Below are 21,328 nucleotides of genomic sequence, written 5' to 3' on the forward strand. Positions count from 1 at the left end.
AACTAAATACATATGCCATTATGGAAATTGTTTTCCAGGGTATGTAGGGGCCAGAAATATTGAGTTGAACTTGTGCATCCTATATTTCTCTTCCTCTAGAAAGAAGGAAATAGGAATTACAGTAAATATTTCTATAGAGACCAAATTACAGCATGCACAACCATGTCTAAAGACAGCTTAAATGCGTAACTCAAATACTTTATTGTGATTACAAACAAGCAAACATCATTTACAGCTCACCAGTAGCAATTCAATTAGAAAATGAGCATTACATACTAAGCTCATTACAACAGCTTTTGAAGGACAAGTCTGGGTTTGCTTCCACAAAGATGACAATGCGAGTGTTTAGGGTTTGGGTTTTTTTTAATAATTCATAATTCCACAGCTCAGAGAAAAGTTAGGTTATTGTCATGTCAGAACTACTGATGTGCAAAGAAAAATGAAGACTGAACACTCCTGATGCATAAAACCAATCATTAGTCTTTTGCTAAGTCAGTTGCCTTTATAGTGAATATCTCCCAGGGACAAGTTAACGCTCCATAGTAAGCAAGATGACATCACAATTCACTAGGTTTTAGTACCAACACTTAAGCTCTATAAATAATTTCTGATGAAATTGCATTGCAGGTAAGTTTGATTGTTCTTTTGCATTATTTTATAAACAGCACTTTTATTTAACAAATAATACTTTGGAGTATTAGAGTACTAAATTCTGCTATCCAACTCTAGATTTATGTTCCACAAGTCAAGCAGTTTGTTTCTCAAAATTCCTCTTGTTGTATAGATCAGAACAGCAGCTTGCATTTTACACTAGAATAAAGCATGCTGAACTCTCTGATGTGCAATGGGAACCTTTACACCACAGGTGTAATTCACACCTACACTTCAATGGAGTATAGAATCAGTTACTTACTGGTCAAATAGGGTGGGTTGCACAGCTAGTAATTCACAGTGCTTCTGTAATTGTCTGAGATAAGTGCAAAGGGTGGATGGAATGAAAGAGAAAAACATAAATGTTTCACATTTTAGAAGGAAAATTGCATAGCTAACTGCATCTTCAGCTGGTCCAGGGATGATGAGTTGACAAACAAGAGCAATTCAGGAGAGAGATGTACCAACAATTTATCAAGGTAGCTCTGGACTGAAGCAGTACCATTCATCATGTCAGATGCTTCCCCTAATTTACATTGCACTCTCCATCATCATCCATGTCATTAATAAAGGTCTTGAATAATATGAGTACCAGCGATGACCCCTGGGGTACTACACTCGTTACCAGCCAGCAGCCGACTGTCAAGATGTTGATCACTGTAATTTTAGACCAACAGTTCTGCCAAGTTTTCAATCCACTCAGCACTCTGTTCATCAAGCCTAGACTTCCCTAGCTTCCAAACAAGAATGCTACAGGAAATAGTGGCAAAAGCCTTACTAAATCATGGTATATTACATCCCCTGCTCCTCCCTCATTTGCATATTCACTTATTTCCATATAGAACGCAATCACATTAGTCAGTCATGATTTGCACTTAACAAATTCGTTTGACTACTCCTGATTACCTACTTGACCTTCACATTCTTGGAAATGGACTGCAAGAGGATGTGCAATTGTGGGCTAAACAAACCACAAAAGGATGTGTCCAATGATCCTACCGGGGCTGAGGTGAGGATGGTCAAATTGTTCTTCTCTGTACTTTCCAAATAGGCTGCACTCATCCACATACTCCACTCGTACACACTCACTGATTGCCTTGATGACTGTGATCACACTGTAGCCTTCCTGAAAATGGCCTGCAACTGCAGCTCTTCCTGGTTTCCTGTTTGCTACCCAAGACCTTGTACAAACATATATACAAACATTTGAGGAAAGAAAGTCCACAGAACCTTGCAGTTTCCCTCAACCTGTTAAATGTTTCCTTGGCTGTACAGATCCATGTGTTCTCTATATGAATGAACAGCATGGTAGATGAAAGGTCAGATATGCCTTGGCAATCTTTTCTGTAGCATCTCAGATTTGAGCTCCGTGAAAGCAGCAAACTTCCTGAAACTGTATGCTGTTATGGAAACTGGCAGCCTTTGTCCCATGGAGGAAGAAAACTTCAACCAATAGCCTTTACTGCTTCCTGTTTAATAGTGCTGATTGTAATCTAAAGACCCAAGATGCTCAGCCCAGACTTTTCCCCCATAATAGAGCTTTTTTCACTTCTTCCTCTTTTCCAGAGCTCTGAACATACTCTTTAGAAGAACAGCCGCAGATGGAAATGGAGACTTCCCAATTGCTTGGACTTTGCCTTCTTGATGCTTCTGTTTTTCTTCAGTCACATCAAACTTCTCAGCCTCTTGTTTCTGAAATCTTTGCAAAGATTCTGTCAACCTCTTAATCGTTAACCTTGATGCAATTAAGTTTCTGCATCCAGCACCATAGGAAGTCTATTATGCACACATCTAAGTGTTGAGGATTATTGCCATTTGTAGCACAGTGCCAGGGAGAATCATAGAATCATAGAATCACAGAATCAACCAGATTGGAAAAGATCTGAGAGATCATCAAGTCCAACCTATTACCTAACATCTCATGACAACTAAATCATGGCTTGAAGTGCCACGTGCAATCCTTTTTTGAACACCTTCAGGGACGGTGACTCCACCACCTCTCTGAGGCAGCACGTTCCTTGAGAGTTCCCAACTACTTCAGAATAGGGTTGCAGGACTTCCATTTGGATTGCAGAAGTAATGATTGCACCATCAAAGACCTGAGACTAGATTTTGCAGTGTGTTGCAAACATTTATGCATTTGTTTCTACTAGTAGGACATTTGAGCCTTCTGTATGTTCACTGAATACCAACTGCTGCACCACCTGCCCTGTTTATGTGTGCAGAGCCAGTCGGCAATGCTTCTTTTCACTTAAGGATGCCTAGATGCCAGGTACTAGGAAGCTAGACATGACTCTCTGTTCCCCTCTCTGCCAGGTTCCATGCTCAGTGCCAGGCAAACTCAGAGCCTGGCCATGATGTACTTAGCCTGTATACAGTGGACCCACTGCATTTTGTTACTGCCTTCACTGTTGTCCAGAGCAGAACTCAGAAGTAGCCTGATCATTTACAAAAGGAACTCTATTTTGTGACAGTCATGAATGAAAAGCAGTTAAATATGGAAATGTGGAGAACTAAAATAAAGGCTGCCAAAAAAAAGCCTTGGTCAGACAAAGTCCAGAGCATTCAGTGATAACACTAAAATGCAATTAATCAGGAAGCATTTAGGTAAAAGAATCTCTATGATCTCCCATATTTAACAGGATATGCAGCCAAAGGCATACTTCAGCATTTCTAATTCCTGTCTCAGAAGGTGTAATTAGAAGACATGAGTTCAGTGCAACAAATACACATGAATCTACTTTTTTTAAAGTCACAATTCTTCACTTATTCTATGTGCCACAAACCTCAAATCAGAGTGTGTAATCTGGCTTAAAACCTTTTTACAGGTTTGATTTTGCTGTTCTCTTATGTCTCCCTGTTTGTGGAGTCTATGCCAGAAACCACTGGAAGGTTTATCTTCAATTTCTGTTACATGTAGATGCAAGTAATTGCCTTGGCACCTGTTTTCTGATGTACATGTTATGAGGGAAGAGGTGGAAAGGTAGTGAACTTCCTAAAGTTCTGCTTTAATGTGAAATTTGCTGTTTCACTGAGTAAGTTTCAGTCATCAAGAAGAATCTGAGACTTCAAATTTGAGTTTCTATAGCATTTGCAAAATCTTGGTATGGACAGTGTCTTGTTAATCTTTGTTAGCTCTGGATCTTATTTTTTAAAGTACATTTGAAAATACTGCTGAAACAAACTTGCTTGGAAAGTCAATTAGAAAAACAAAATGAAACAGAAAACAAAATGAAACAACAAACAAAAACAATCAAAAAACCAAACCCAAAAGCCAACCAAACAAAAAACACAAATGTTTTGTCCTTCAGCTATTGAGTATCTGACAATATAAAATATTTTGGAAAATAAGTGGGGAACAAAGCCAAACCAAAATATTAACTATTTGGCTTAAATTTATAGCTCCCAAAATCCACTCCAGAAGTCTTCTATTGCCTAGTCTGGGTTGGAAGGAGCCTTAAACATCATCTAGTTCTGACCTCCTTGCCCAGGAGAGGGACACCTTCCACTAGACCAGGTTGCTCAAGGCCTTGGCCAACCTGGCCTTGAAAACTACCAGTTGCATTTGCAACTTCCTTGGACAACCTGTTCCAGCATCTCACCACCCTCACTGTAATGAATTTCTTCCTAATATCAAGTCTAAATCCACCTTTTTCCAGCTTAAAGCCAGTCCCCCTCATCCTATCACTACAAGCCATTGTAAAAAAAAAGTCTCTCCAGCTTTCTTCAGCTACTGGAAAGCACATATAAGGTCTCCCTGGAGCCTTATTTCTCCAGGCTGAACAGCCTCAGCTCTCACACTCTGTACCCATATGGGAGATGCTCCAGCCCTTTGATCATCTTCATGACCCTCCTCTGGACTCATTCCAACAGTCTGATGTCCTTCTTGTGTTGGGAGCCCCAGAATTGGAAGCAGTACTCCACATGTGGTCTCACAAGAGTAGAGAGGAAGAATCAATATAGTGCAGTTCACAGTCAACAACTAGAGGCATGTATACGTGAGGCTGTATGACCTAAGTGGTCTACTGTGAACAGTTGTTCAAGGCTTGTGTTATTTCTTTGCTCCTACAGCACAGTCTACAGGGGTTTTCTGGGTAGACATAAATGATGATACACAATATCTCTGTTCCCAGGAAATTAAATGAAGCAAATGTAATCACATCCCACTCACACGTTTAGTGCAACCCCAGGAGCTTTAAATCTTCCCTCCACCTCACAAAACTTCAAATCCTTGTACCTGTCAGGATGACATCAACCACCACGGTTTCATGAGTTGGATTTTTGAAGGCTATGACGACAGAAGAACACTGGCCAATGCATGCACTTATGCTGGTTGGTTCCATCAGGTCAGGAGGAAGACCAGTCCCCGAAAGGTAAAATATCCACTCTTCAAGCTGCAGAAGAAACATGCACCATTATTTATCTTTTGACAAGAGAGATCTGTACAATTTAAGATATTTTGCCTACTTCTGGCTTCTGGTGCTTTGTGTCTCTTTTCTGTTTAAAGTGAACTGAGGTTTAATGTTTTCTATTCTTCCTTCTTGCCTCAAGCTGTTATGTTAGTCTGAGTATTGGTATCTGGTAATGAATCCTTCCAGTCTGGGAGATGTTCACATCTGCCCTTTGCATTTAACTTCTGTGCTACTCTGAGCACAGAGTTTTAAACTTCCATGTAGCTACTCAGAGATCCCAGTGTAGTGAATGGAAAGATTTAAGCGGTTGCAAGAGGGAAATTCAGAGCACATATATTAGAACCTGAAAGCAAATAAAGTGAGAAGTTCCCTTCTCATGAAAAAGGAGGAAGGAAAATAACTATCTGATGGGACAGCAATAGAACCACACAAAACCCTAAAGCTGTTACTCCAAAGAAATAAAGATCATTAGCCACTACACACAGATAAATCAAGAACTACAAGAACTAGAACATATGGAGTATCATCACAGATCAGACAAAAAGGGAAATATAATTAAACTGAAGTGTTAATTTATTTTTCATTACTTTGTTTTTGGTGTGACAGTAAGAGTTGCCTGTCTCACATTTACTGTTTTCATGTTATAAAGAGTAATGTTAGGAATGCCACTGATTATGGGACCTTTAAAGATGAATCAGCAGCAAAGGTGAATGGTCAATTTAATGACCATCATATAAAGGAAAACATTTAATTTGTACATTCACGTTGCAGCCTTGAAATCATAACAATGCAGACTGAAGTCTGAGGTTAATTACAAACTGCTCATTGTGGCCATTTGGTCTGTTTTGTTCATTGTCACCCAGAAATGCAAGCACCACCAAGAGAATAGAAAATAATAAAAATGAAAGCACTGTTGTGAATATCTGAAATACTGCATTTACTTCTGCATGGCCTGTCTAGCAAATTAAGGAAAATCTGTAAGAGACAGGGTTCAAAAATCTAACAATGAATCTGGAAATACACACAGTAAAGAGAAGCTAATATATTGAGACTTCTCAGTATAGGCAGGGATAAATACAATTACACATCATCTGTCCTCAGAAAATAGCTTTGGACAGCAAAACTACATGTCTTGATGACGTTTTTATAGTGAAACATTCAATCCAACAAGAAAAAAATAAAGAGACATTTAATCATGCTGAAAGAAATTTTTTAGTGAAAGTCATCCAGGGCTACAGAATTTTGATTTAAATAAAAAAAAATAATTAAAAAGTGGAAAATTTGTTTACAAACTGATGTAAAGACTATCCAGTACTGAAGATCAGAATATAAACATGGAATCTGTGTTTTATTTAGGGTTGAGATAGTGATTTATATCACCTGATTAGTGGGGACTTCTGCATTAGTCAAACTGATGAGATTTAAAAGCTACCTCCCTTTAAAATTACCTTTGTTTGTTATTTTTTAGTTTAAAATTATCTGTAGCCTGTTTGTGGTTACAGATTAACAAGCAGGAAGATAGCGCTGCTAGCTGTTCAGATTCTGAAGAGAAAGCAAATGATGCTGCTATGGAGACTTTGAAACAGCACAGGACTGACTTTGATGAAGCTCCTTTGCTGCTCATAGTCAAGACAAAACTGTCCAACAGTGGCTGAGCCAGCACACCACAGCATTTATGTTCCTGACTCATGTTCTACCTTGCCACATTGGCCTGAAGAAGTTCAATGTAAGCAAAAGGCTGAGCACACTTTAGAGGCTTAAAGGAGTGGAACACAGACCTTAGCATAGCAGAAGAACATGCTTTCCAAAAGCTGGATGTGTCAAGCTATCAGTGGTCTACACTGGCTTGTTATTGACACATTCTGCTTGCTTCTGAACACAGTGACACAAAAAAAATCCCCAAAACAAACCAACCCTTTTAATACAGAAGTTATGAGGCAATATTACTCTAACTACAGTTTTCAGGTCCAGTGTAAATGTATGTGAACCACCTTACTCATAGGAAGTAAGTGTACACGTATGATGTACAGTGAAGGGGTGGGAGGAGAGTACATATTCATATTGAGTGGTCAGTCTGGAAAACATGGCAATCAAAAGTTATAGATTATAGGATAGGCCTGTTTTGTTTGTCCTGTGGCTACTGTTCCTCCTCACTGACTGACTGTGATAGAGCTTAAGATCATGTATGCTCAGTGCAAGGAATCAAGAGGAAAACATATTTAAAAACCCAGACTCCTAAGGCAAAGACAGGATCTAATACTGGGCTTACTTTCTCTCTAGTGTTACTGACTAACATTCTACCTTATACCTGGATGCTAGCAATGTGGTAAAAGAAAAGGATAATGCAGATATTTCAGAACTCTGGGCGTGGGCTATGTTCAAGTTGATCTTTCACTTGTGCTGTCCCAACAAAATTAATTTCAGATTTTCACAATGATTAGCAGCTAAACTGGGATTCACTTTGTGAAAAGCTTCAAACCAGAAACAAATGAAGGAGGTAATAACACAGGGCAGTTTTCCTCTATTCAGCAAAGAAGCACAATCAGAAATAGTTAAGGCTCATCCTGTAAATACCGTCAGTAACTGATTTTAGATTAGTCAGCTATTCAGCTATCAGGTAGCTTCAGTGTCCATTCAAATATATTTAATCAGAGAAATCAAGGGAGAGAAATCAATGTTGGGGCTGGGGAAAAAGGTTTACATTGAAAGTTGTGTAAGGCACACAGTGCTGATGAGAAACATTCTTCGTTAAAAGGGCATTCTTTGTTAAACTGCTGTCTAAGCTCTCAGCTCATGGCTTGGACCACAGCACTCTGTGCTGGGTTGGGAACTGGCTGGAGGGCCAAGCTCAGAGAGTGGTGGTGAATGGTGTCACATCCAGCTTGTGGCCAGTCGCCGGTGGCATCCCCCAGGGATCAGTGCCAGGCCCCATCCTCTTCAACATCTTCACTGATGATCTGGATGAGGGGGTTGAGTCAGTCATCAGCAAGTTTGCAGATGACACCAAGTTAGGAGCAGATGTTAGTCAGTTAGAGGGTTGAAGGGCTCTGCAGAGGGACTTCGACCGACTGGACAGATGGGCGCAGTCCAATGGAATGGCATTTAACAAGTCCAAGTGCCGAGTGCTGCACTTTGGCCATGGCAATCCCATGCAGAGCTACAGGCTGGGGTCAGAGTGGCTGGAGAGCTGTCAAACAGAGAGGGACCTGGGGGTGCTGATCGACAGCCACCTAAACATGAGCCAGCAGTGTGCCCAGGTGGCCAAGAGGGACAATGGCATCCTGGCCTGCATTAGGAATAGTGTGGCCAGCAGGAGCAGGGAAGTCATTGTGCCCCTGTACTCTGCATTGGTTAGGCCACACCATGAGTATTGTGTCCAGTTCTGGGCCCTTCAGTTTAAGAAGGACATTGAGATACTTGAACGTGTCCAGAGAAGGGCAACAAGGCTGGGGAGAGGCCTTGAGCACAAGCCCTATGAGGAGAGGCTGAGGGAGCTGGGATTGTTTAGCCTGGAGAAGAGGAGACTCAGGGGTGACCTCATTGCTCTCTACAACTACCTGAAAGGTGGTTGTGGCCAGGAAGGGGTTGGTCTCTTCTCCCAGTCAACCAGCACCAGAACAAGGGAACACAGTCTCAAGCTGCGCCAGGGGAAGTTTAGGCTCAAGGTGAGGAGAAAGTTCGTCACTGAGAGAGTCGTTCGTCATTGGAATGTGCTGCCCAGGGAGGTGGTGGAGTCACCATCCCTGGAGGTGTTCAAGAGGAGATTGGACGTGGCACTTGGTGCCATGGTCTAGTCATGAGGTCTGTGTTGATAGGTTGGACTCGATGATCCTCGAGGTCTCTTCCAACTTTAGTTATACTGTGATACTGTGGCAGATATATTTGTGCAAATATTCACTGACAGCTATCTGTGTAATGCTTAGCAAACTGAAACAGTCTGGGATTTATTTAGTAAGGACTGTAACAGTAAAAAATAAAGGAAAATTTAAAGAAATTCAAAAGATTCAGGCATGAAACAAGCAATACGAAATTACAAAGGTTACACCATGACATCAAAAGCTTTAAAGGTGTCTGGACAAAGCAACCAGAAGGATGGGTTACTGACTGAAGTCCACTGCAGAGGAAAACTTGTGAATTTGCCACTACTTGAAATATGAACTTCATGACAAGATTCAGGTGACAGGGCTCAATTTGTTCCTGAAAGGTTTAAATGAATTGCATTGTTTTATTGCTTCAATACTGGCTGAAAATTTTAATTTTGTGTGTGTGTTTAAAAATGTAGATAAGATTTCTGTGTACCATTAGGATTCAGACAAGATAAGGACATTTTGTCCTTTTGAACAGGCCTTAGCTGTATACTATTCATATGAGAATTGCTGTCTCCTTGGTTTTATCCTTAATAAATATTTAAGAGACAGCCTGAAAATAAATTCTGTGCTAACACCACCTGCAAATAACCTGTCAACATACTTTATCAGGGAAAAAAAAAATTGCCACATCACTTCCTTCACTATTTGTTTTCTTCTAATAAAATAATATTTGCTTTCACTGTATCACTTAAGACACTACTGAAAACTCCTGGTAGTGCTTAACTGGAGTAATTCACAGCTCAGCAGTTTGTTAGGACATCTGAAAGTCCAAAAAGAATACAGGGAGGAAATTGCACAGAAAGAAAATGCTTGGGTCAGCCATGATGAAATATTATCATTTACATCACATTTTCAGTTTTTCTGATTGTTTCCAGCTGGAACTTTTAATCAGCTAGTAGGTCATGTTGATAACTCAAGTTTCTTTATTTACTTGTTTCTCATTGCAAATGAAGGCAATTCACAGATTCAAAATGTCTACAATTCTAAGAGGCTCAAAGTAAAAAGCACTTTAAAAAAAATGGAAGGAAGAATTCACTTTTTCAAGTGTATGGCCTCCCAAAATTCAAATCAGATAAAAAAATAAGATTTTGTTTGGGGTTGGGAAATAACCTCAAGAAATTTAAATTGAGAGGTGACAATGCTAAGAATTGCTGGTCATCTGGAGTTTAAAACAGCAGAACTAATTACCAGGCTAAAATTATTCACTACTTATTCTAGCTCCTGGACTATTATGTCACCTTTTAATACTGCAAATAGCATAACATCTGGGTGAAACTAAGGCTAAAACAAATTATAACTTCGAAAGGTCTTTGCATTTGCTCTTTCATCACGCATCCAGCCATTAAGTTTCAACTTGACCTAAGCACTGAAAACCTAACTTACATGTTTATTAAAAAACGTTATCTAATCTGAATTCCAAGTCTTGTCTGCAGCAAAGAGAGTCTCATACCTGTGAGCATTTGAAGGTTATTGATGCCTTGTGATTGCCTCTTCCAAGGGCAGATGGACAGAATTGCACAGGCACCTCAGTGGTGGAACGAGGAGCAACAATCAGCTGTACAAATACAATAAAGAAGCAAAAGAAAAACAGGGTGGGGTGGAAATCAATTTTTTGGAGTCTGTTTGTGCTTTGTATTGACAGTGAAGATTTGATTACTATGTTCCACCAGATGCATTCTCCCCCCTCAGTAGGCATAGGCTGCTAAGGCAGCCAAGGGTGTTGCAGTAAACAGTCCTAGTTAGAGTCACTGCACGTTCCTTCTCCAGAAATTACAGAGCTGGTGTTACAGACTGTTCACAGGATACGGGCAGCGGCTCTCAAAAATACCATTCAAGCATGACTTTGGTGTCTTATCATGTTGATGACACTCAAAGGTTATCACATTGACCTCCAAAGAATGCATAGTAGGCTTTGTCTCCCTAAATTAACATTGTAAACAATGCCTAGTCTTCTCTTCATTAAAGCACAATGCTTGAGCCACAATTGCATGGGGAAAAGCAGAGTTGCTGGACACAATGTGGCCGTAAATGTTTTTAAGAACTAGATAAGCAGGGAAAGAATGGAATTATGAATAATAAAAAATCCAATGTAATGAGACAATGAACAGCTAGAATTATTGAATGCATGATTACTATATTCATTTTTTTTAATTAAAAACAAGTACTAGGCTTTTAATATCATACACATTTAAATAATGCTTGCATGGAGCAAGAGGATGCAAAAAGACAATTGATTGGAATTATTGACACCCAACCTGTATTTTATCAAATTAATATAATTTACAACTAATAAAGGTCAAAACTACACCCTACAACAGCTAGCACTGACAAGCACTTTTATAAAGGAAATGTCAGCCCTGGAAGAACAGGTGCTAACAGGCAATGGACAGGAGTTATTGAAACATTAATATTTGATTACTACATTTAATGGTTGCAATGGTTGCACCAACAAGCCCTGCGAACTCTTCCTTCCTCAGGGCTTTGACTGCCTGTGCCTCAGCTCAGGGCTGAGGAAAGCTTGAGTTTATAGCACAGCAAGGGAGGGACCTCCACCAGTAGTCCTGTCCCACCACACCCAGAGTCACCAAGCAGGACAGGGATGGAGGCCCCTTGCAGCACCAGGACAATTGGCCAAGGTCACAGCACTGAGGCCAAACCAGAAGCCCCAGAGGTCACGTGCGGCAGGGACCAAAGTACCTACTCCCAGCCCAGGGCATAGCCTGATGAGGCTCATGTTGCCCTGTGGCATTCCCTGACATCTCAGAGCTGGACCCAGGCAGGGACCACAGGCATCCTTGTCCTGTAAGTCGTCTTCTGGGTGTATCTATAGGATACCAGCACAATTACAGAGTGGGGATGCAGGTGTACTTTGAACGACAAACATTCCTGCTGATGGCACTGGGGGCTAGAGTGAGTGGAAGAGAGGAGAGAGCTCAGATGTGTTCAGCTAATACAAAATTTGAAATGCTATTTTTCTGTTTTAGGGGGCAAATTGTAAAATAATTGATCAGAATATTGCCATAATAGTTTGCTGGTTTGAAGGCATTAACTGTCTTGTCTACTGAGGGGGCAGTACTGTGTTTTTTCAAACTTTACAAACTTAATTTTACAGTTTCTACAGTTTCACACATTTCTGGAAGGGAAATTGGGTGAGCCTTATGCACAGGACATGTGGCTTGTTTGGCACCTCCCATATGGGGAGCACAGCACTGCTGCATCACCCACACTCCACAGCCTCATACCTCCCTATGTCTAGAAAAAGGTACTATTGGCATTTCTTTCCTGTCTGCAAAAGGATTCTTACTGTATTGTTAACTATTAGTCAGTAACAAATGTTTCCAGAATCCAAACCGTCCAGAACTCCAGCCAATCTCAATGGAAAATACAAAAGTTGAGCTCACCTATACAACTCTGAGTCCTTGAAAGGACAAAAATGTTAGGCTGCAAGCTGGAAGGGTTTCTGTGATGGAGGATGAAAAAGAAGTGTGCATAATAGTAATGAGAGGACAAGTTTATCACTAGAAATCAGTCTCAGGGTAAATGAGAGTTTCCACATAATATTATTCCAGGTATTTACCTGAAGATTCCTTGTGGCTAAACTATCAAATTCTTATCCAGGGCCCCTGCAAATTGGTTGTAACTTTCATGACCATGAGATACTCTCATATTCTTACATTAACATTTTACCTACTCACCTAGTTATGCTATTGTTTCATAGAAAGTTGTGAATCTTCTAATACAGCTAGTTTGCTTACAGATTCTCCTCCTAAAATCTCCTGAACACCAACCAACACTGCAGTCCTCCTCAAAACCATTCTGCAAAGCTTGTGTTGTTTTCCAAGTTTGATTGTTTTCATCTTTAAGCTATAGAATCTCTAGAACACATAGTTATAATGCCTTTAATCCTGTACTCTGAACCCACAGTAATACATAATTCAGTTTGCTTGGAAAATAAAGCACTCTCTTCTATCAGAAAGCATACAAATCTTACTTACAGGCTGGTTTGGCTCAGTCTCAATTGAAAAATGGATAGGGTTGCTGTTAACAATTTCCAGCTTCAGAGTTTCATGTGTAGGATTAATGAGAGGTATGTATAGGTGAGCACACCTGGAGAAAATACATGCATGTAATGACTATTAATTACAATGTTTCTTCCATTGCATTTTATTACTAATCCTTTTTTTTCCTTCTTTCTTGCAAAATGACTACTTTTGAAAATAAGAATTATTTTTATTGCACTGATATTTTTCCACTAGTACAGACGTATCTAAATCCATTAATCAACATTATTAATAATTTTTAACAACAAACAATAGCAGCAATAACAACTCTAATACTTGAGTAATTTGTAAAGGAAGAATTTGGTTTGCTTTACTTCAGTTGTCAAGAAGTTAGCTTAAGTTAGTTGTTTAAAAGGCCTGTCTAGCTTCCTAAATACTCAATAGGGAGAAAAAATGTTTTCAGGGAGAATTGACCCTCATGTAAATCACTAAAGATGTGAAATCACTTTTCAGTGTCTACAGTAGCAGTGTAGACTTAATGCCTTAAACCTGATGCCTACTCTTTAGATAGGTGGATATGGAAATGAAACCTAGCGTCTCCAATACCACAGCTTCACATTTATTTCTTAGGCTCCAATTTACAGATTTATATCTTGCCTTTCTTTCATTACTTTCTGTAGATCTAACTTTGGAATAAAATATTTTAGTCAGACAATTCACAGTGCCAAGGACAACAACAAAAAACTGGTTCCAAGAAACAAAATAATTCCAAGTATGCCTTATTATTCTCTAGCCTATTCATGAACTCAGTCTGCCACAAGAAAAACACTGGGCATAAATGAAAGGTGAGAATGTAAATGATATCTGTAACTCCTTTTTGTCTAAACAAAGGTTTAAATGAAAAGATTGCAATTAAGTGATGATGCCAATAGCTTTTGATTTAGTGCCACTAGGCAACCATTCTTTTTCATCACCTTCTAACACTTAGATCTTAAAAACAAACTAGGCGTTCCACACCAGCCATTTCCATGGAGGCTCTGCCTGCTTCCCTCCTTTTTCTTCCTCTGCATGAACTCAAAATATGTTTCTTTTTGTACAATCATTGCGTTGTTCATTATAGCATAATGGTAAATCATTATGCTGAACATGTAGATTATGCATTTTAATGAGTATAGTGGCTGTTCCAGAACAAAGATTGAAGTGTACTGGATTTCCTAAATGCTGTACTTTAAATCAGCTGGCACTCAATTTTATAGACTGCTATCCTTTATCTTCTAATTAAAGAATAAACAAATCTGAGATCTGCTATAGGGAGTACAGTTTTCAAGAGAATTCATAAGACTCCCCCAAATTCCTCTGTTCTGATCAAAACAATATATTATTTGCCTTTAACAAAGATATGTGACCATAAATCACATTCTCATAATCACACCAAGGGACACAGAAAAGAGATTCAGGGTGAATCAGTAAAAACAATAAATAAGAAATTTTGAAAAATGAGATACATATATTGGTTTTGCTGTAATTTATCTACCTAATGGATACTCCCTCTAGTCAAAGCTGGGGCAGGTCAACTGCCATATTGTTCCACATAGTTTTCCTCTGGAAAAAAATTAGTCAGTTAATCAGAGCTAAATCAGTAAGGAAAAAAGAAAATATAAAAAGCAACACTCATTAAAGGCAGCATTTCAGTTAAGCTTTACAACTGTAATTTCAGGCCCTAAAACCTGTGTGCAGGTGGGCTCCTTCCAATATACACAAGGGATATAAACCTCCAGCAGCTGAGCGCATGGAATCACAGAATGCTTTGGGTTGGAAGGGACCTCCAAAGGTCATATAGTACAAATTAAACCAAATAATACATCTTTGTTCTTCCACCACTTTCCACCCAGAGCAGATATTGATGAGGTAATTTACATATGCACAGGAATTCCAACATGGATCTACTTGTAAAGAGAAAATACATCTCATTTGAAAAAACAAAACACAGAATTAAATGAATTTCAGATTATAGCTTTGACAAGAAAATGTAATTAAGGGAGCTAATCCTTTCCAACATACATTTTATTTGCAGTAAGGACAACTTGCTATTCTCAGCCAGACTGCTTGTGCATGTAGTTCATGTGGAGTGTATGTAAGAGGAAGTTATGAATACTAAAGAGTCCGTCTGAAAAGGTTTTATTTCTAACTCCTAACTGTGTCAGCCTACATAGTAGAAAAAAGTATGGTGTTTTTTATTTTCACTCCAGCCAGCCCAGAATTGTAAAGTAAAAACCAGGAATTGACTGAAAATTATGCAATCAAAATGCAAGATGAAATTTTTATCAAACCAAGAACTGTTAATTAACTGCTCAATGTAGCTAATTCTTTTAACACTTGCAGTGTTCCAAACATGTCTACCTTCACAATCTGCTGGACAGAAGTTTTATTACTTTGCCTTTTCTAGAGAGGTTAGAAGGAAATTTGTAAAGAACAACTGTCAGCTATATTCTAAGCTCAGAAAGAGAAAAGAAATAGAAAATAAAGCAAGCCTAGAGATCTTTATGATTAAATCCTGCAGTATTTTCAAAGTGATTTCTATATAAAGACTTCAGAGGAAGTTTACAGAGAGCATACAATTCCATTTTGATTGTTCTGCAAGAAGAATTTCACACATGCATCTATGAAAATGACCTGCAAACTCCCATAGTACACATACAGCATTATTTTTTGCTTTTTGTTGTAAACAGTTCACATGTTTTCCGTGATGCTTCAAAACAGTGCCCAAGTTCAGCGCTATGAAACACATACTTACTTTCCAAGCTGACATTTTACTTCGGGCAGTCTAGTTGGCGACGGTTTCTCTACAATCAACTTCAGTGCATACCAAAACTCTCCAACCATATCTGACAGAAATATGACACTAAAAACAGATACATAAGCTTAATATAACACAGCTTTTGTGCACCCAATCAAAAATCTGCAGATTAAAATTCATGAAAAAAATGAATTCAACAGAGCAAATTCTTTAATTAGCTCCCAGTTTTCCCATAACACATCTTGCTGGTACCCGAATTCAGCTACCAAAACTAATAACGTTTACAATTACTGATATTACAACATCTCTTCTTCATCTTTCTTTTGAGCATAAGAAGTTGTTTGTCAGTTGTGTTTGTTGTTTCTTTATCAAAAAACACAACTCAAAAGCATTTCAACTTCTAACCTACAACAGCAAGCTTTAATTTCGTTTCAATGTCACAACATTTTCTCTCTAGCCGTTTGGAAATCAAAGTACAAAGACATAGAAATAGCATTGAGTGATTTTAAAAAGAAAATTCTTTTCATACCCAGTGATGAAAATCAAGGAATAGACATGATATCGATACACTTATATAAGCATAACAAGGAGCTATGCTTCAAAAGAATACTGAACATACAGGTTTGATATACAATCAAATGTTGCCATGACTGAAAATTGCTTGCTGCTAGGTGAGATATGTACAGCAGTATATTCCTGTCTCAGACATCCTAACACAATCCTCTCCTACTGCAGATTTCTTTTTCTGTGTCCTGGTTTTCTAAGTAGCAGAATCATCATAACATTAAAGCAGAGCACTGTAAGCATATAAAAACTTACATTAAATGCACTGTGCAAACCCATGACCCACTAAGGACCAGTTCTTGTTCTAAATGATAGCTAACTATGCCTGATCAATGACTTTATGGTTCCAGACTATCCTCAGTGCCAACAGAGCCTTCAAAGTGAGCATAAAAAAAGCTTAGGAAGGAATCATCCATTTGAAAAGGTGCACCTGCCAGAAACACTTTTATAACACTCTACCCAGCTGCTACCATAACAAAGGAAATAGAGCATGGTTTCAGGAAAAAGAAGATAACAGCATGGATGTACCATGGAAGTACCTCTGTCCAGCTGTAATTGTAGTCCGTGGGAGCTATTGCAACTTAAAGCAGCTATTAGAAAGCTTTCTGGTCAGTACTGCTCAATTGTACTGAAAATGTACAGGTGTGCTTTATGTCATGGTCACCTATGTTCCCCCAAGTCCCAACCTACCAATTGGCTGAGCTTAAAGTTTTGCTAGTTAAAACAAAACTTTCTCTTGTAATTTGGAATACCAAAAAAATTAGGTCTGTTCTCATGCACAGCTTCAGAATGGATAATTTATACAAATTCCTACAGGAAAAGAAATATTTACTAGATTGACAACTGTAGTTGTTCTTACAAATCTGCATTGCTTGAAAGCTGGACTGTACACTGATACCTGCCATTATCCTCATTATCCTTGTCTTTGGAAAACTCAGTATATGCAAAATGAACAAAACTTTGAGGATTTTGGCTTTGTAAATATTGGGTCCTTGAACACAGGACATCTGTCTCTGCCCTCCTGATAAAATGCCACCCCATCTTCCTTCCCAGCCTCCTATTTTTGCCAGTCAATCGATATAACTGAAAATGAGAGTTGTTTTTCAATCAGCCCTTCAAGTAAATGATGCTTTGCTTACCAAATTCCAGGAAAATAAGTTTTGCCATGCTGCATTTTTCAGTTATTTTCTGAACTGGTTCAGCTGAATGTGTGACTAAGAGGTCATCTGTCTTTTTAGTGCTAATTATCACATCTGCATGTTTTCATTGGTATTTCCAATGCAATGAACAACTTGTAATTTAAACCCTCTCCATATTCATTTAGTAGATCACTGTTGCTTAGCAGAAAATTCTCAAGCTAAATGGATTTATGTGAAGACTGTTAAAGGGTTCTTCACTTGGTTTTAGTTATGCTGTTACAGTTTCGTTCCTTTTCAGAAGAAAAACTAAATCATGTCATTCTCTTTATGGAATTTACAGATTTAAAAACTAACAATTCATCTGGAGTTTTCAGGAGGGACATCTAATATTAATTTCTGAAACAATGTTCCCCCAGTTCTAGAGAACTAGAATAACCAGGGGTTATTCTGCTACCTGCTGCTCAGGTTTTTCTTCTCAGAGGACAGGTGTTATTTGGGATAAAATATATTTAATGTTAGGGGGAAAAATCAATTTATTACCTTTTATGGTTTTGGTGGTTTTTTTTTTTAGAACAGTGTCTACAAGTGGTTGAACTTTTAATGTAAGTAGTTCACTTATTTGTACAAGAGTCAGAACCACAAGTATCCAAACTTGGCAACTTACCTTCCATTTGAAGTGCCAACAGCAGGTGGGGATATCTTCACTTGATACAAAAATGTTTGCTTAGGCCCAAGAGTGAAAGCCTTTTGTCCAGAAAGTGACTGATTCTCCAGCACCACGCTCAGCTGGAGAATTTTATCTGCAGGATTAGTGATGGGAATTTCAACATCAATAGTATCCTAGGGGGGAAAAAAAAAATAAAAAGGCCATTACACATAAAAGATCTTTCTCAGCCAAACATAAGATGCTTACTCCTGGTTTATACTTATGTAAACACAGTCTCCATTTTTGTTTGAGGCATGAGCTAACTGAAAAAGAGAAGCTGTGGCGAGCAACACTTCAGCCAATATTGAAATTGTAAATATATAGAAGGAAAGCCCCATTCTTCCTGGCTGGTCTGCATTCTAACAAGCTACTTGACCTTCCAAAAAGTGGTTGAGGCTTGCCAAAATACACACAACCACATAAACACTCCAAATCATCTCCCAACAACCATGCAGAGACAAATGATTAAGGCTGAATTCCACAGGACCTGTTCTTATCAATTTATAAATTGCATCTTAACCCTTGACATAAAACATCACCATAATAAACATTCTGTCTCCCTTTCCTTTTTGCCTTTTCCCTTATTAGTGACCTGTTTACAGTCCGTGAAAGTTTCAGGTAAGGACCATCTTGACCATCTGGAAAACATGGCTGCTATTAAAGATTTATATTAAATTCCAGTCACTATAATAAAACAGAGACAAACTGTGGCCTGATTTGACAAATATGCTTAATTTGCACATTTAACAGTTTTAATGTGATCAGAAACTGGGCAGAGGTAGCTCACTCTGCACAGCTGCCACCAGGCACAAATACAGGCTGGGTGCAGAGTGGGTTGAGAGTAGGTCTGAAGACTTGGATGTATCGATTGATGAGAAGCTCACCATGAACTGGCAGTGCACTCATGCAGCCCAGAAGTCAAATCATATCCTGGGGTGCATCAAGTGTGGACAGCAAGTCAAGAGAGATGATTCTTCCCCTTTGCTCGTGTGAAACCCTCACCTTGAGTACTGATTCCAGTCCTGGTGTCCCCATCATAAGAAGGACAGAGAGCTGTTGAAAAAAAGTCCAGAGGAGGGCCACAAAGAATGTTAAGCCTATAGAAGACTCCAAGGGGACCTTATAGCTGCTTCCTAATACCTGAAGAGATCCTACAGGAAGGGTAGAGTGGGACTTTTCATAAGGATTTCTAGCAACAGGACAAAGGGGAATGGTTTCAAGCTGAGGGAGAGTAGGTTTAGTCTGGATCACCTTGGACAAGGGTGGTGGGAATAGGTTGCCCAGGGAGGCTGTGGATGCCTCCCCCATGTGGGATCTCAAGGACAGGTTGGATGAGGCCTTTTGCAGCCAAATCTTGTTGAGAGGCCTCCTTGCCCATGGCAGCAAAGTTGGAGTAGATGATCACTAAGGTCCTGCCCAACCTGGGCCATTCTGTGCCTCTATGAATTCATTTTTTGGCAGCCCTGGAAACGCTGCTACACTGGTACCCTATGTGTGTAAATATCAACAGACTTTAGGAAATTAAACACTTTTAAACAACAGGAAAGAATATATTAATGAAGGAAGTCCATTGTCACAATTCAGGATGAAGTCCTGAAGTTTCATATAGCTATTAGAATAAACCTTTATTAGAATAAACCAAACCAGGTTGGAAGAGACCTTCAAGATCATCATGTCCAACCCATCAACCAATCCAACCCACCCAAACTGCTAACCCATGGCACCAAGCACCCCATCAAGTCTCCTTCTGAACACCTTCAATGACGGCGACTCCACCACCTCCCCGGGCAACCCATTCCATAGCGCAATCACTCTTTCTGTATAGGACTTCTTCCTAACATCCAACCTGAACCTCCCCTGGCGCAGCCTGAGACTGTGTCCTCTTGTTCTGGTACTGGGTGCCTGGGAGAAGAGACCATCATCAGCCTGTCTACAACCTCCCTTCAGGTAGTTGTAGAGAGTGATAAGGTCACCCCTGAGTCTCCTCTTCTCCAGGCTGAGCAACCCCAGCTCCCTCAGTCTTTCCTCATATTTATATATGTTAACCTATACAAAATACGCAAAACCCAGCCTCCAATATATGTATTTATTTTGCTGCATCTATATTTGCCTGTATCCCTGCTTTGGTCTCTTTCCTTTGCTCTAAACAAACAGTTTATTTCAAAATGCAGGGCTGGAGATTTTCTAACATCTGGTGATTTTGTTCTCACAGCAAAAAAAGTGCAATACAAAAGGACAGAAGACAGAATACCTATTAAAATTAACAATACACTAAAAACTGAACATGAAATACTTTATAACTCCACACACAGCTGCCTCACTCTGTTTTGAGTTTGCCTATGATTTGGTAGCCTTCTATATATTTACATATATAGAAAATCTTTACTAGAACATACATAAAATACATTTAATGTTCTACAGATGGCAAGATTACACCAACAATTTCAATCATTCAAGTGCCTCGCATCCATAAGATGGAATTTGAATTTGCCATAAAATATTTTAAAGCTCAGATTAATACTTTCCACCGGTGCAAACAAATTTCTAAATCTATCTACCATTTTATTGCTAAAGGCTTCATAACAATTTTATAGTAAAACATCTACATGCCCTGTTGAAGAAACACTTTTACAGTAAAAAAGGAAATATTGGATGGCTTATTCAGGAAAAAAAGCAGCAACTAGGAAAGAAGCCTTTGTAACCTAGCAGACAAAGGAGATTTTTCTGTTGGCAACATTAGCCTAATGTAAAACAGTGCTTCCTTGCCAGTTTAAAGGGAAAGCCTAGGATTATGAATTCCCCTGGAATTTCCCAGTAAATTTTCCTTGAATTGTTACAAACATCTCAAGGATCTGCTAGTTCATGGACAGGAATAGGAGTAAATGCATATTTATCAACGTAATGTTTATAGATTGTATTTTTCCAGGCCTTGATGGATTGCTATGGAAGCATAGTACTTGGATAAATAACAAAATGCCCTTGCAATTGCTGAGTATTATTTTTCCTGAAAGTACCATTATATCAGAAAGACTGCAAAGGAACAACATCAGAAGTGAGTTCCAAACACATTTTAGTCACTAATTTAGATCCACATTTCAGTGCTGTGTTTTTTATAAACATTTTGACAGAAGAAAAATTTTAAGTTGAAAAAAGAAAGGAACGAATCTTCTTCCTCAAACTGCTGCTTGC

General features: G+C 39.0%; 1 protein-coding gene across 1 annotated transcript in view; it reads right to left on the bottom strand.

Moving 5' to 3' along the window:
- CFAP47 (cilia and flagella associated protein 47) overlaps positions 1–21,328 on the bottom strand; it is a 299,349-nt gene that overhangs the window by 76,782 nt on the left and 201,239 nt on the right. The window contains exons 52-56 of the mRNA XM_068155062.1: positions 18,098–18,273; positions 15,728–15,835; positions 12,928–13,039; positions 10,383–10,487; positions 4,889–5,045 (exon numbers count right to left, since the gene is read on the bottom strand). Of these exons, the coding sequence (XP_068011163.1) occupies positions 4,889–5,045; positions 10,383–10,487; positions 12,928–13,039; positions 15,728–15,835; positions 18,098–18,273 (658 nt within the window). The remainder of the gene's footprint in view (positions 1–4,888; positions 5,046–10,382; positions 10,488–12,927; positions 13,040–15,727; positions 15,836–18,097; positions 18,274–21,328) is intronic.

The sequence above is a fragment of the Melanerpes formicivorus genome, unplaced genomic scaffold (genome assembly GCF_026170545.1).
Source record: "Melanerpes formicivorus ecotype bairdi unplaced genomic scaffold, bMelFor1.0.p_v2 SCAF_30, whole genome shotgun sequence".
NCBI classification, from domain to species: domain Eukaryota; kingdom Metazoa; phylum Chordata; class Aves; order Piciformes; family Picidae; genus Melanerpes; species Melanerpes formicivorus.